Source organism: Apium graveolens, chromosome 9 (assembly GCF_009905375.1).
Source record: "Apium graveolens cultivar Ventura chromosome 9, ASM990537v1, whole genome shotgun sequence".
Lineage (NCBI taxonomy): Eukaryota > Viridiplantae > Streptophyta > Magnoliopsida > Apiales > Apiaceae > Apium > Apium graveolens.
In genome coordinates, this window is record NC_133655.1 from 220,065,848 (window position 1) to 220,081,114 (window position 15,267).

General features: G+C 37.6%; 1 protein-coding gene and 1 pseudogene across 2 annotated transcripts; one reads left to right on the forward strand and one right to left on the reverse strand.

Moving 5' to 3' along the window:
• Positions 1 to 6,247: 6,247 nt before the first annotated feature.
• LOC141687031 (phosphoenolpyruvate carboxylase kinase 1-like) lies at positions 6,248 to 7,854 on the forward strand. Of its 2 annotated transcripts, XM_074492168.1 has the most exons (4): positions 6,248 to 6,622; positions 6,931 to 7,369; positions 7,460 to 7,504; positions 7,621 to 7,854. In XM_074492168.1, exons 1-4 carry the CDS (start codon positions 6,281 to 6,283, stop codon positions 7,644 to 7,646), a joined length of 852 nt encoding a protein of 283 aa, XP_074348269.1. In that variant the 5' UTR covers positions 6,248 to 6,280; the 3' UTR covers positions 7,647 to 7,854. The 2 variants fall into 2 exon arrangements, with proteins under 2 accessions (XP_074348269.1, XP_074348270.1); XM_074492169.1 differs by lacking the exon at positions 7,460 to 7,504 and having other exon boundaries at positions 6,249 to 6,622.
• A 771-nt stretch (positions 7,855 to 8,625) lies between these two features.
• On the reverse strand, positions 8,626 to 9,199 carry LOC141685965 (low affinity inorganic phosphate transporter 1-like; annotated as a pseudogene).
• Between the last annotated feature and the right edge of the window lie 6,068 nt (positions 9,200 to 15,267).

Here is a 15,267-nt window from a genome sequence, read left to right on the forward strand (position 1 = left end):
GGATTCTTGGGGTCTAAAGGAATCGAAACCAAATCTTCTGCTGGCTTTCCTCTCTTCTCGTCATTTTCTCTGACATCCATATCTTCAATAGGAAGAACCTGCCCCCCGACTCCATCTGCCCTCAAAGAGGCCACATAACAGCTTCTAGCCATTTTTTGATCTCCTCTCTCTTCTCCAATCCCGTTTCGGGTGGGAAACTTCATGACTGAATGGTAGGAAGAGGGGACTGCCTTGAAGGCATGTATCTCTGTTCTCCCCATGATAACATTATAAGTTGAACTAGCCTTTACCACCACGAAATCCAGCATCTGCGTTGCTTGCCTTGGCTCCGTACCTATGGTGGTCGGCAATTTGATTATCCCTTCTACAAGACATTCTACTCCAGCAAATCCATATATCGGCATGTCGGTTGGTGTCAACTGGGAGTCGTTATACCCCATCCTTAAAAAGGTGTCGTGGAGCAAGATATCCACAGAAGCACCATTATCCACAAGGACCCTCTTAACCGGGCTATTTCCTATTATCGGTGTTATGACCAGCGGGTCGTCATGGGGAAACTTCACACCCTCTAGGTCGGAATCATCAAAAGCCAATGTTACTTCTGTCCTGGCCCTCTTCGGGGCTTCGCCAATAATATGCATAACCTCCCTGGTGTATGCCTTTCTGGAATTTTTGGACAATCCTGCAGCAGTTGGACCTCCAAAGATCGTGTTTATCACAGGTCCTCGAGGGCGTCGTGGCCCTCCAAAAATTGCATTTATAACCGGCCCTCTAGGTTGGGGATTCCGCCCCTGATCGTCTTGGTCCCTCCTACGATCTTCAAAGTTCTTCCTTCCATTATTGTTTCTGTCCCCTCCATCTCCAGTATACTTGTTCAACCTTCCTTTTCGAATCAAAAACTCAATTTCATCTTTCAACTGCCTACACTCATCGGTGTCATGACCAACATCCTTGTGAAACCTGCAATACTTGCTCTTATCTAGCTTGGCGGGATCAGCCTTCAAGGGCTTAGGCCAGCGAATATCTCTATCTTTCTCAATCTCCATCAAAATCTGACTTCTATGAGCACTCAGCTTAGCGTATTCAGTGAACTTTTGCCCAGGTCCTCCCTTCTTGGGGGTTGAATCAGGGTTTTGTTCGGTTCTAGGATATTTGTCCTTAGCGATATACTCCAGATCAGTTTTTTGTTTCTTGCCTCCAGTGGGCTCATTACTTACTACGGTCTTCCTCATGCTTTCTTCAACCTTGATATACTTCCCTGCCCTCTCTTGGAGTTGCAACATGTTTTTAGGGGGACGTTTGGCCAAGGACATCTTGAAAAACTCATCCCTAGTTCCTTGTTGCAGTGCTATCATGGCTACCTTATCATCAAGGTCTGGGACTTTTAAAGCCTCCTTTGTAAAACGATTCAGGTAATCTCTCAAGGATTCCTTAGCTCCCTGCACAAGACTCATAAGAGATGCTGAACTTTTCTCATGGACTCTTTCACTGATGAATTGCTTAATAAAAGCCTGACTTAATTCTCTGAACGATCCAATAGAATTTGGGGGCAGGCGACTGTACCATCTTTGAGCCATACCCGACAGGGTTTGAGGGAAGGCCCGACACTTTATAGCATCATTCACGGGTTGCAGCAGCAGTGCATTAGAGAATGTCCTAACATGATTAGCGGGGTCTCCCCTGCCATCATAGGCTTTGATAGTGGGCATCTTGAATTTCCTTGAGATATGGGCATTCATTATCTCTTCTGTGAAGGGTGGAGTTGGATCATCAGGATCTCCAAGGGGAAGGAGATTGCTTGGATTAGTTCTTGGGACAGCAGCCCTTCTTCTTACCGGACCATCCAGGTCTATGACAGGAGGAGGATTTCTCCCCCTAGGAGGTATCTGGGGTCTGGTGGCCTGATGAGCCTCCAAATCACGCCTCAGCCTTTGGATTTCAGCCTCATGAGCCCTGATCCTTTCCTGCACTTCTTGGGGATTCGCCCCTCGGGTGCTTTGGGGGCGTTGCCTTCCATTGGCTATTGGCTCTTTTCCAGGACGCCTCCTTCTCGGGGCCACTTCATCATCCGAAGATTCGGAGTCTCTCTCAGTGTAAGGACCAGAAAATTCCCGATCCTCAGGGATAGGACCCAAACCTCGTATATAGGGGGGCGACTGCCCTCGTGCTTCGCTTCGCCCAGCATATCCGCTTCCTCCAACCTCAGGGTGAAGGGGCATCCCATAAGGGGGGTTAGTAGTAACAGTAGTTGAATATTCATACCCGACGGGTCGAGAATTCACAGGTATATGTACTTGTTGAACTTGAGGATTCGTACCTTGAATAGTCGGGGGAGTTGTCCCTTGTAGCTGAGGTTGAGTTGCCCCTATCTGGGCTTCCCCCTGAGTAGATGCATAAGTTGAATGGGGAGGAACCTCCACGGTTGACGAAATCACCTGGGTTGTCTCTGATGGTGTTCCTTCCTCTAGAGCTCTAATTGTTCTCCGTGTTCTCGTCATGGTTGTTGTTGTGTCTTCCCACAGACGGCGCCAAATGTTATGGATTAAAACTAATATATATAATTGCTGTGTTTAATGATAAGGAACGAGAGCTTCAAGGCTCGATTTGACTGCTCTTGTGTTTCGTGACTCAATCTGTCTTAACAAGATGCATACGTACCTTGCTGATTGCCAAGGATCAAGTCAAAAAACGTAGTTCTGATCTGTGGGGTGAGACCCCTTATATAGATGTTGGGAGTCCTTGAGTTGGACTTGGACTTGGTGGGCAAGTCTCATAATTAGAATGGACTTTGGAGTCCTAGATAGTAGGAAACTGATTCCTTATCCTTTTAGGTCCCCTTGAGGCTAATCTATAAGGATTTATATCCTTATCGGGACTCTTCTCAATAGTTGATTTTTCCCTTATTAATTAATTACGAAATTAATTAATAATCAGGGCTTTTGGGCCTTTTTTATTCCATCAGGCCTGATCTGGTCCATCAGGCTTAACCTTTCCGGTCTGAGTATCATATATCTTTTTATTGGGCCTAGCAGCCCATACCTTGTAGTATTTAATTATACTATCATAATTTATTTATCCCTATCACACTTATACACACATATAATTTGCATGATTAAAAACACATGTGGGTGTTTGGTCTAGTGGTAGGAGATGTGCAATCTAGTGTATAGACTCAAATTCGAATCCATTTAAATAATTTTTTTTTAAAAAAAAATTGTAAGTCTAATGAAAATTTAGACATTTTAAACTGAATAAATTGTCTTAATATTTATATGGAATAAAATGTCTCTTGAACAAATAGCCCCATGTTGGGCTATCACGGGTCATTATCTAATAATGTTTTAAAATACATAGCGTATAATTTTAAAAAATTTAGTTTGTGCCGATTTTGTTAGAAATAAAGTATATAGCCCCTAATAATTTAAAATAAAGTGTACGAAAAATATATGTGGAAACAACTTATTCTCAATCATTTTCTAACCCGTTGACTAAATTCAAAAGTAAAAAAAAATACATTTTAGCTTGATAAAGCTCTGACATCATTTGTAAAAAAGGTCAAATTTTGAGTATTTTTTAGAAATTAAGTGACATTTTGATGCTGAGTTCAGAATAAGCTCAAATATATTAGTCCAAATAAAAATTTGAAATAGTTTTAACCGTAAGTACACAGAATAGTACTCGGTTTATCTTATTATTGTTGACTTTTTATAACTTTACAGTCAATTTGATTAAATGACTAAAGTAGCAAATATAAAAAGAAATATATGATTAAAATTTGGAGAAAAATATCCCAAAGTACGTACTTAAGAGAGTTATATGAGCACGTAGTGTATTTTTAATAGTCTAATTTTTTAATCAATTTCTGAAATCATAAAAATACCCATGCATTTAGGAGCATTAAGCCCTGAAAATATTCGTTAGTCACAATATATATAATTCCAAATATTAGCTTCTTCAAGACACACAATCATATCTAATATGTGTATGATTAACAACATATATGGTTGCGTGACTTAGTGGTATTATGTTGTGTAGATTATTTTTAAGACTGGGTTCGATTCCCACTAAAAGCATAGCAAATGTAAAAAAAGATAGATAATTAAAAATTATTCGTTATTCACAGTAGATATAATACTAAATATTAATTTCTTCAATACACACAAGCATATCTAATATGTATATGATTAACAACTCATATAATTTAGTACATTAGTGGTATGCTGTTGTATAGAATATTTGCAAGACCAGGGTTCGATTCCCACCAAAAACATTTTTTTAATAAATGGTAACTATAAGGGCAATTTAGACATTTTAAGTTAAATAAAATATCTCACCATTTAAATTGATTAAAATGTCTTACCAATGCGTATGTTGGGCTAAGCATAGCAAATATAAAAAAACTTAGATAATTAAAAATTATTCGTTAGTCACAGTAGATATAATGCTAAATATTAACTTCTTCAAGACACACAGGTATATCTAATATGTATATAATTAAAAACTCATATGATTTAGTACCTTAGTGGTATGTTATTGTATAGAGTATTTGCAAAACCAGAGTTCAATTCCCACCAAAAGCATTTTTTTTATAAATGGTAACTATAAGGGCAATTTAGACATTTCAAGCTAAATAAAATGTCTCACCATTTAAATTGAATAAAATGTCTCACCAATACCTTATGGGGCTATTATTATAATAGATAGATAGATGTATTATTTGAAATTCTAGATTAGATGTTAGTGGGAGATGTTAGTGGGATAGGATTAACTATTTGTTAGGTGTTTTTGTTAAATGTGTAGCCTATATAAAGAAGGCTTACATAGTATTTTAATGTATGACATCTGATAATAAAATTATATTTTATTTTCTGGTTACTTTTTATCGGTTATTATTTATTTATAAAAATCTAAGAGTATTTAAGTCTGAATATGAAAACTGAAATATAAATAAAGTAAATTGATAAAAACATGGATTTTGATGTATAGAGCAAATAAGTAGGATGTAGAGGGTAAACAATAGTTAAAAAAATCATGATGTTCCTGCAGTAAACAAATATCAAGTACATGATGAGATTTATAATCTCTGATTTTGATTCCTATATTGAAATTATTACTGATTACGCAACATCCAGTATGGTATTAACAGCATTCTTTCCGATTTAAGTGAGGTTAAAACTAGAAACCCACATGATACTTATATGTCTATGTTGCAAAAAGAAAATAGATGAATACAAGTTAAGTGATTACTATTTACCACTATTATATTAATAAATCTTGCACCCAACTACATTTGGTAATGTATAATGCGCAATAGGCAATAGTTAATGAATGATCCCCTCTTATTTATGTGTAACTAACTTTGTCACTGTGTCTAAACCAAACAGCTAACACTACTTACGGTGTGATTGTAACCTTAAATTTGTCCAAGCTCAACCTAAACAATTACTATTGTCTGGAAATTACCGGACAAAACATATTCGAGGTTCCACCTTTCACCGCATTCAAAAGGCGCTTATTTATTACGGGGACCTCGTTCATCTCACCATTCCGTTAAATTAAGGCAGTGGTGTGGTGTGGTGTGGTGCGGTACCCATTTCTTCCCTATAAATAAATGTGATAATAAGATAATATTAATATGGTAATATATGTGATATCTAATGCGATACGCAGCTCACTTTATAGTTTATAAATTATACCTACTACATATATCATGAAAGTTGCCCTTTAACTTATTATTATTCTTTTCGTACTCCACTTTCGCATTCTCCTTTCACTCCAATTAAAGTTTATTTTGTCCTTATTATTCCATTCCACATAGGACTAGTAATTTGAATTTTTATATACAAACAATTCCAAAGTCGAAAATAGTGTACTGCACAATTGCCACGTCTACAAACGACAGGTCACATACTTGCAAAAGGAGACAATAATCACGGGTTCATAATATAAATAACCCCAAGTAAAAGTAAACACCACTCACTTGTATATTTACATTTACAGTGGCAGTTCCGTAAATAAACCTCATACTTTATCAGGATAACCAAACTCCGGGCCCACATGTCAAACCCGTCATAACCAGTCGTACGGAGCCTCCCTATTGGCATACTTCGTAATTAACTCAATCTTCACCCAAACCCAAATCTTAACCGTCCGATCAAAACAAATCAACGGCCAAATTCCAATCCGAATATACCAACAGACATTCCCCAACCTCCTTCTATATAAACAACTACACACACCCCAAAACAGAATTGTATACACACAACAATACACACAGACTATGAGTGACGCGTTGAACCGAGACTACACCGTTTGTGAAGAGATCGGACGGGGACGGTTCGGAGTTGTTTACCGGTGCTTTTCTGCCGGCTCCGGTGACTCTTTCGCCGTGAAATCCGTCGATAAACGACTTCTCTCCGATGACTCGATTGATCGCCAATGTTTGTATAGTGAAGCTAAGATTATGCAGGTTTTAGCGCCAAATCCGAATGTGATTCAGGTTTATGATGTGTATGAAGATGAGGACTGGTTGCATTTAGTGATGGAGCTGTGTAACTCGCCCGATCTTTATTGCCGAGTCAGTGAACGAGTTTTTGATGATTCCGAAGCTAGGTCTGTTATGGTATGCTACTTTCTACGATCTTCGTTGATTTTTTCTGAAATAAATGCACTTTTATTATCATTAATATGAATATTCGTAACTGTAAATTTTTTAAATTATTATTTTTTAAAACTTTTGAACAATTTAAAAAAAAAAATATATTGCAGTTCGATTCTGTTAGATTTGTGGTTATTCATAGTGTTTGTGCATGTGTGTGTGTGTTGGGAGGGTGAGGGAGAGAGAGAGAGAGGTGAATGCGCTTATAATACTTTTACTAGTTGTTTATTTTGGTTTAATTGAACCAATTTCATTTTAAATTCATGAATTAGGTGCCGTTAATGGAGGCGATTGCGCACTGTCACCGTATGGGAGTTGTTCACCGCGATTTGAAGCCGGACAACGTGTTGTTTGATGAGTGGAATCGGTTGAAACTCGCAGATTTCGGATCAGCTGAGTGTGTTAGGGAAAACGAGTTGCTGAGTGGAATTGTAGGAACTCCGTATTACGTGGCGCCAGAGGTTTTGGCTGGGAGGAATTATAATGAGAAGGTTGATGTGTGGAGTGCTGGTGTGATTTTGTATGTAATGCTAACTGGTGTTGCTCCGTTTTACGGTAATTCAGCTACGGAGATTTTTGACGCAGTTCTTAGGGCGAATTTGCGGTTTCCAGCTAGGTATTTTCACTCGGTGTCACCGGCTGTTAAGGATCTGTTGCGGAGAATGCTGTGTAAAGATGCTTCTCGAAGATTCTCTGCTGAGCAAGTTCTTGGTGAGTACATTGAAGTTATGGATCAGTATTTTATCTCAATTTTGACGTAATTGATATAATCTTGATGAATTCATAAGTACGATTCTCCAGGCTTGAAACGAAACAATTTATTCATAGAGATTTCACTGGAGACAAGTATGTTGTTCGTGTTATTGTTATTCTGTTTCTTGAAGTTGTAGTCCATTTTTTTTCCGATGAACATATTTAATTGTACAGTCTCTAATGTGTGTACTTTCAATGTGATTATGCAGGACACCCGTGGATGCAAGGCAACTGAGAGATGAATATTCCGATGTGAAAATTTTGTATCTATCGATCGATCTAATAGTATGTATAGGCTTGTAGAGGAATGCTTGTTTGTAAAATGATCCACTAAACTTCCTACTAATTAGGTGCTAAAGAGTGTAATTCTCTTTTCAGAGAATCTTATCTTTGTAAATACATATATGTGGTTTGGACTTGGAATGCTCATCTTTTTTTTCAAATTAAGCATCATTAGCTCCCACAATATAGTTCTTTTCTTTACTATACGAAAAAGTATGTCTGAGCATATCCGGGGTTTCAAGAAGTTAAACGATTATGCTTGTTTATGTGTGGAGTAAGGAATGATAGTGGGATTGTACTATGTTTTGGTATATGCTTTGAGGAGAATATTCTTTCTTCAATACAAATGCAATGCAGGGCAAGGTGAAATGAAGTGTATGATTTATCAGAAATGTGCTAGCTGTGACTACTTATTACTTGTTCTTTATACAGCACTGGCAAAGTAACAAAGCTTCATAGCCCATAGGTAAGGTAGTAATATACAAAAGCTTGTGACTTGTGAGTCTGAGCAAAGAGTATCCTGGTAGCGTACATTGTTGATCAAAACCTACAGTATAGTCATTCCAATTAAGTACATGAATTTTTCTGCACGGATGTTTGATGTTTTACTTGATAGAAAATACCATCTATACAGTTTGAGTTGTCCAGAAATCTCTACAAGAAATTGTAAAAGCCCCGACAGGTTTTGTATTGTTGCTTGTTAAACTCAGACAGACATCATTCTGAATTATAATTCTCGACATGCATTATCCATACAACTCTTATCAGAAATTTGAGAAGTAACTTGCACTAGTGTAGTGACACCAGAAGACAACAATAGATTATCATAAAAAAAAGGACGTTTATAGTTCATCTTGCTTATGATTTGGAGAAAAAAGGTCCATATCCTTTAGCTGCATACCTAACATCATAATTAAACGAGGACTGCCCTACTATCTTATGGCCTTGACTCCATCTCCTCTTTCTTCGACATTTTCTAGAGACATTTCCTCCAGTGATTTTCCAATATCTTCGGGCACTTAAACGTCATGCCTAGAAAGTTGACAACGCCAAGAACTAGAATTGTGAGTTCTTAACTCCAAATTAAAGTCTCTAATACCTGGTGGGATATCCTTTGTCTGTTGTGGTTTTGTCCTGGTTCTGAGCTGCATACAGAAACCCGAATGCGCCAACCATTGCCCCAGCGCAATGGTAAACGTAGCCTTGCAGGGAATATTTCAGCTGGAACAACAAATGTAGTTGCATTTGGACCAAAACTTGAGAAGAAAAAGGTTAGTGAGTACATAACCACAAAACAAATTCAATTTTTCCTATTCGTCCAGTGATAGTATGGAATAGCTAAAGCAAACATGAATGACTGTCTTGAAAAAGAAGCCCATTAATTGAATCGTAAATCTTCGTATTTTATCAATGAATGCCACAGTAGTAAACCAGTAACCAGGGACAGTACTGCAGAGAGCAATAAGAGTCCCTTGCAATTTTGTAGACCTCTTCAATTGCGTTCATAGTTTCAGCAGGACCAAACGTAGTGTGCTCTTTACAAATAAAAGTGGCTTCTTCAACACGATCTGAGCGTCCAACTTTGGACGGAAAATTCTGGTATCCAACTTGTGGGGATATATGAATGCTTTCCCTCACAAGATATGAACTTGCCATAGATAAGTCAGCTGCATTAAGTAGCTCAATATTTGTTAGATAAGTGAATTCTCCTAATGCAAGTGTAGAGCTAGGGGTGTACACGGATCGGGTTGGACGGGTTGGGAGAATTTAGCAGCCCAACCCAATTAGTTCGGGTTTTCAAAATTTCAAACCAACCCAAACCGTTTAAATTTGTAACCCAAACCAATTTGTATACTTCGGTTTGGTTCGATTTGGATCGGTTTGATCGGTTTATTAAATATACAAAATTAATATAAAAAATTATAATAAAACATAAGGTTTCAAAGTTTAAAACACTTGAAAATAGTTCAAAACAATATTACAATCCTCCATATTGAATAGTCTTAAGCATCTAATTTTCGACATCAAAAGTACTAATAATATTGCTTACGCTTTAAATATTGGAATGAATCATAAATGCAAAAAATATAACACTAATCAAACATCTATTGTTGTTACGAAATGAACTATGAACTAGGGGTGTACACGGTTTGGCCAACCCGACCAATCCAAACCGGAGGTTATAAGTTACATTTAGAGTTAGAGATATATGGATCTATGTAAATGGCCTAAACATAATTTTGGATTAACTTATTAGCATGTACATATATATTTTAATCGGGTTGGGTTGGATTGGTTTAAAATTATCGAAAACCATATCCAACCCAATTAAATCGGGTTGACATTTTTTCAACCCAACTATATATCGGGTTGAAAAAAATCGGTTTGGTTCGGCCGAAATAGGGTCGGTTCGGTTTGGATTGGTCGGGTTGGCCAAACCGTGTACACCCCTATGTAGAGCGAAATTCAACTCTGGTAAGAGGAGAGAGAAACCATGTCTCGTGTCAAATTGTTATGGGTCCAGCCCAAAATAATTAAGGTTTGGTCCAATAAGTTTTTTGGCCCAATATATGTGATACAGATATTACATTAGTGCTGACCTTTTGGTTAGAGCAGAGAGAGCAAAAAAAAAGGGTTTAACAAAACTGAGCTCAGCCGCTTCAAGTGATCTGATCGAGGAGCAAGCGTGGTCTGATTTGCCTGAAATTTGGACAACTTGTTGGGGACTCACAGTGCTATATTCTGAACGGTTGGATCGTTGATTTGAGCTTCTGATTGAGAGTTTTGGCTAATTGATTGCTGCTGGCAGATTCTCAATTATTTGGTGATTTCTTTCTCATTTTAGTCTCTGTAATGTTAGTCTTTTATGTATGAGTTTGTTGGTGGGTTGTGAACCTTTATAAAACTGATTTGGATTTCTTTAACCCTCAATTATATCATAATAGGAGAAGTATAAAGGGTAGACTCCTTACACGTCCCGTTGATTAAGAAACTTGTAAATTCAAAGTTGAAAAGTGGGAAATCAGTTTCTGAACATCTTAGTGATTTTCAAGATATTATTAACAAGCTGACAACTATGAAGATTGTCCTTGATGATGAGCCGCAGGCTTTGTTCTTGTTGAGTTGTTTGCCAGATAGTTGGGAAACTTTGGTTGTGACCGTTAGTAATTCTGCTCCCGATGGTGTGCTTTCTTTATAGATGATAAAAGATCGCATGTTTAACGAAGAGACTATAAGAAAGGAGATGGGAGTCGACAATTCACATGCTCTTGTTGTTTAGAACAGAGTTAGAAGCAAGAGTAGAGGTCCTAAACCACATGGCAAATCAAAGGCGAGGTCCAAGTCTAAGGATGGGAAAGAGACTAGGACGTGTTACTACTGCAACGAGCCTGGCCATATCAAAAAGTATTGTTTCCGTTCCGCTGGAAGAAAGATCGTGGAAAGAATCAAGATGCACAAAAGGGTGAAGACGACAAAAATACTGTTTCAGCTGTTACCGAAAGTTATAATGATGTCACTTTAATTTGTGCAGCTAGTGAGTGTTTTCATGTTGATAGTTCAAATTCATAATGGCTTGTGGATACAGGTGCTTCATTTCACTGTGTTCCTAAAAAAGAGTATTTCCTAAACTATCAAGTTGGTGATTTGGGCAGTGTCAAGATGGGAAATCAAAGTTCGTCAAATATAGTTGGACTAGGTGATATTCGTGAGAAGACAAGTGTTGGGTGCATGCTTACTTTGAAGAATGTACACCATATCCCTGATCTGCATCTAAATTTATTATGCATCTAAATTTATTATCTGCAAATGTTCTTGATAAAGAAGGATACAAGCATACTTTTAGTGATGGTAAATGGAAATTGTCTAAGGGTTCGATGACTGTTGCTCGTGGTCAGCTGTGTTGTTCCTTGTATAAAACATACTTGGGAGTATGTTCGGGTGAATTGAATGCAGTTGAAGAAAATAACTCTCCTAACTTGTGGCATCGAAGATTGGGACACATGAGTGACAAGGGATTAAAAATTTTAGCAGGTAAATCATATATTCCTGTTAATAAATATGTTTCTCTTGACCATTGTGATCATTGTTTGGCAGGAAAACAACATAGAGCTTCTTTTGCTAAAAAGTCTACGAGAAGAAAATAAAAGTTGGAGTTAGTATATTCCGATGTTTGCGGTCCTATTGAGGTGGAGTCTTTGGGTGCAAGCAAATATTTTGTTACTTTTATTGATGATGCTACTCGGGAGACTTGGGTATATATGCTAAAGAGGAAAAGTGAAGTGTTTGAGATTTTTCAAAAGTTTCACGCCTTGGTAGAAAGGGAAACAGAAAGAAAGCTTAAATGTCTTCGAACCGATAATTGTGGGGAGTATACTTTCGCTGAATTCAAAAATTATTGCTCACAACATGGAATTAGACATGAGAAAACAGTGCCCCATACTCCACAACATAATGGCGTCGCAGAAAGGATGAATCGAACCATTGTGGAGAAAGTGAGATGTATGCTTAAAATGTCTACTTTACCAATGCCATTTTGGGGTGAAGCTGCAAATTGTGTTGTGTACTTGATCAACCGGGCTCCTTCGGTCCCTCTTGATTTTGATATTCCGGAAAGAGCCTGGAGAGGCGGTGATCCTACTTATTCACACTTGAAAGTCTTTGGATGTATGACATACATGCATGTGCCGAATGAACAAATATCAAAATTGGATTCAAAGACTACTCCTTGTGCGTTTGTTGGCTATGGAGATGAAGAATACAGTTTTAGACTTTATGATCCAGAGAAAAAGAAGACAATCAGAAGCAGAAATGTTATATTTTTTTAGCACGAAAAGGGTGCAGACTTGTTGAGTAACAAGGTACAACTCTACTTCAGATTTGTCTTTTGAACTTGATGATCCATTTCCTTCCCCTACCTCTATTTCAGTTGAGCAGCCAACAAATGATGATTCTGAGGCTATGAATGGTAACACCGAGGAGGCACAATTTGATATTAATGATGATATACCAGAATGTCATGATGATGAATTTCATGATGATGATGTTACGACTAACTTTGATGATACCACACATGATGTTCAAAATGAAGATGAACGAGTTCATGAACAGGGTGAAGCAACACGTTCCTCAAACATAGGAAGCTCAAGTATGAAGGTCATCAAGAGAGCGAAGACCTTCTACAAAATATTCAAGTTCAGAATTTATTTTAGTTACCGAGGAGGGTCCCCCAAACAATTATCAAGAAGTATTGACACATAAAGATAAAGATCTTTGGCTCGATGCAATGAGGGATGAGATGGATTCTTTGAAAAAGAATGAAACATACGAACTAGTGAAGCTACCCAAAGGCAAGAAAGTCTTGAAAAATAGATGGGTTTTCAAGAACAAGACAAATGGTGAGAAGATAGTGAAGCGTAAAGCCATACTTGTGGTGAAGGGATGCAACCAGAAGAAGGGCCTTGATTTTGATGATATCTTCTCTCCGGTTGTCAAGATGACTTCTATTAGAACTGTGTTGAGTTTAACTGCAAGTTTTAATCTTGAGTTGGAGCAGCTTGATGTAAAAACTGCATTCTTACATGGTGATTTGCATGAAGAAATCTACATGGAGCAATTTGAAGGTCTTGAAGAAAAGGGGAAAGAAAATCTTGTTTGTAAGTTGAAGAAGAGTCTTTATGGGCTCAAGCAGGTACCAAGACAATGGTACCGAAAATTTGATTCATTTATGACATCAAATGGTTATCGAAAAACTCTTGCTGATCCTTGTGTGTATTTCAGAAAATTCCCCGGAGGTAATTTCATAATCCTTCTTCTATATGTAAATGATATGCTAATAGTTGGACAAGATGCTAAGATGATTAACAACTTAAAGATAGAGCTGTCCAAGTCATTTGATATGAAAGATTTAGGTCCTGCAAAGTAAATTTTAGGCATGGAAATTGCTCGTAACAGGAAATCTAGAAAAAATTGGTTATCTCAAGAAAAGTATATTGAATGAGTGCTTGAAAGGTTCAATATGAATCATACCAAGCCTGTTAGTACACCATTAGCTTCTCACATGAATTTGAGTAAGAGGGATTGTCCTAAAACAGAGAAGGAGAAAGCAAGTATGTCATTCATTCCTTACTCTTCTGTTGTTGGTTTCTTGATGTATGATATGGTGTGTACAAGGCCAGATATAGCACAAGCGGTTGGGTTGGTTAGCCGATACTTATCTAATCCGGGTAAGGTTCATTGGAACGCTGTAAAATGGATTTTCAGATACCTGCGTGGTACTTCCAAACTAAGTTTGTGTTACGGAGGTGAAAAATTAATACTCGAGGGATATACGGATGCAGACATGGCTGGTGATCTTGATGGTAGAAAATCTACCTCGGGTTATTTGTTTACATTTTCAGGGGGAGCCATTTCTTGGCAATCCAAACTGCAAAAATCTGTAGCTTTATCGACCACTGAGGCAGAATATATAGCAGCTGTGGAAGCAAGTAAGGAGATGCTATGGTTGAAAAGGTTTCTCCATGAGTTGGACTTGAAGCAAACTGAATATGTGGTGCTTTGTGATAGTCAAAATGCTATGGATTTAAGCAAGAATTCTATGTATCACGCTCGCACCAAACATTTAGATGTTAGATATCACTGGTTACGAAATGTGATTGAAGAAAAGATGCTAAAGCTGAAGAAAGTCCATACTGACAAGAATGGTGCTGATATGCTAACAAAGACAGTTCCAGCAAGCAAGCTTGAGTTATGTATTAAGCTTGCTAGAATGAGGTTCAAGTGATGAACGAATTGTTTTTTCTATCTTCCCCGTAATGGGCTGGAGGGGGAGATTGTTATGGGTCCAACCCAAAATAATTAAGGTTTGGTCCAATAAGTTTTTTGGCCCAATATATGTGATACATATATCACATTAGTGCTGACCTTTTGGTTAGAGCAGAGAGAAAAAAAGGGTTTAACGAAACTGAGTTCAGCTGCTTCAAGTGATCTGATCGAGGAGCAAACATGGTCTGATTTGGCTGAAATTTGGACAGCTTGTTGGGGACTCACAGTGCTATATTCTGAACGGTTGGATCGTTGATTTGAGCTTCTGATTGAGAGTTTTGGCTAATTGATTGCTGCTGGCAGATTCTCAATTATTTGGTGATTTCTTTCTCATTTTAGTCTCTGTAATGTTAGTTTCTTATGTATGAGTTTGTTGGGGGGTTGTGAACCTTTGAAAGACTGATTTGAGTTTCTTTAATCCTCAATTTTATCATAATAGGAGAAGTATAAAGGGTGGACTCCTCACACGTCCCGAGATTTTTTACTCTTCACATCGAAGGGGTTTTCCACGTATAAATCTTTGTGTCGTTTAATTTATGCTGGTTAATCTTCTGCGTTATATAATTTGTCATTGGTGAATATTTGTGGTGAATTGAGTTAAGCTATTTGGTTGATTGTTTAGAAGTATTGTATCTTGCGTATTTGGCTATTTAAATCCCTACACAAATTTCTCTACATATTAATCACATTTTTTTCCTTGGATGATCCATCCTTTTCTACGGTAGAGTTTGCCTTTTTTTTCACTTTTCCAT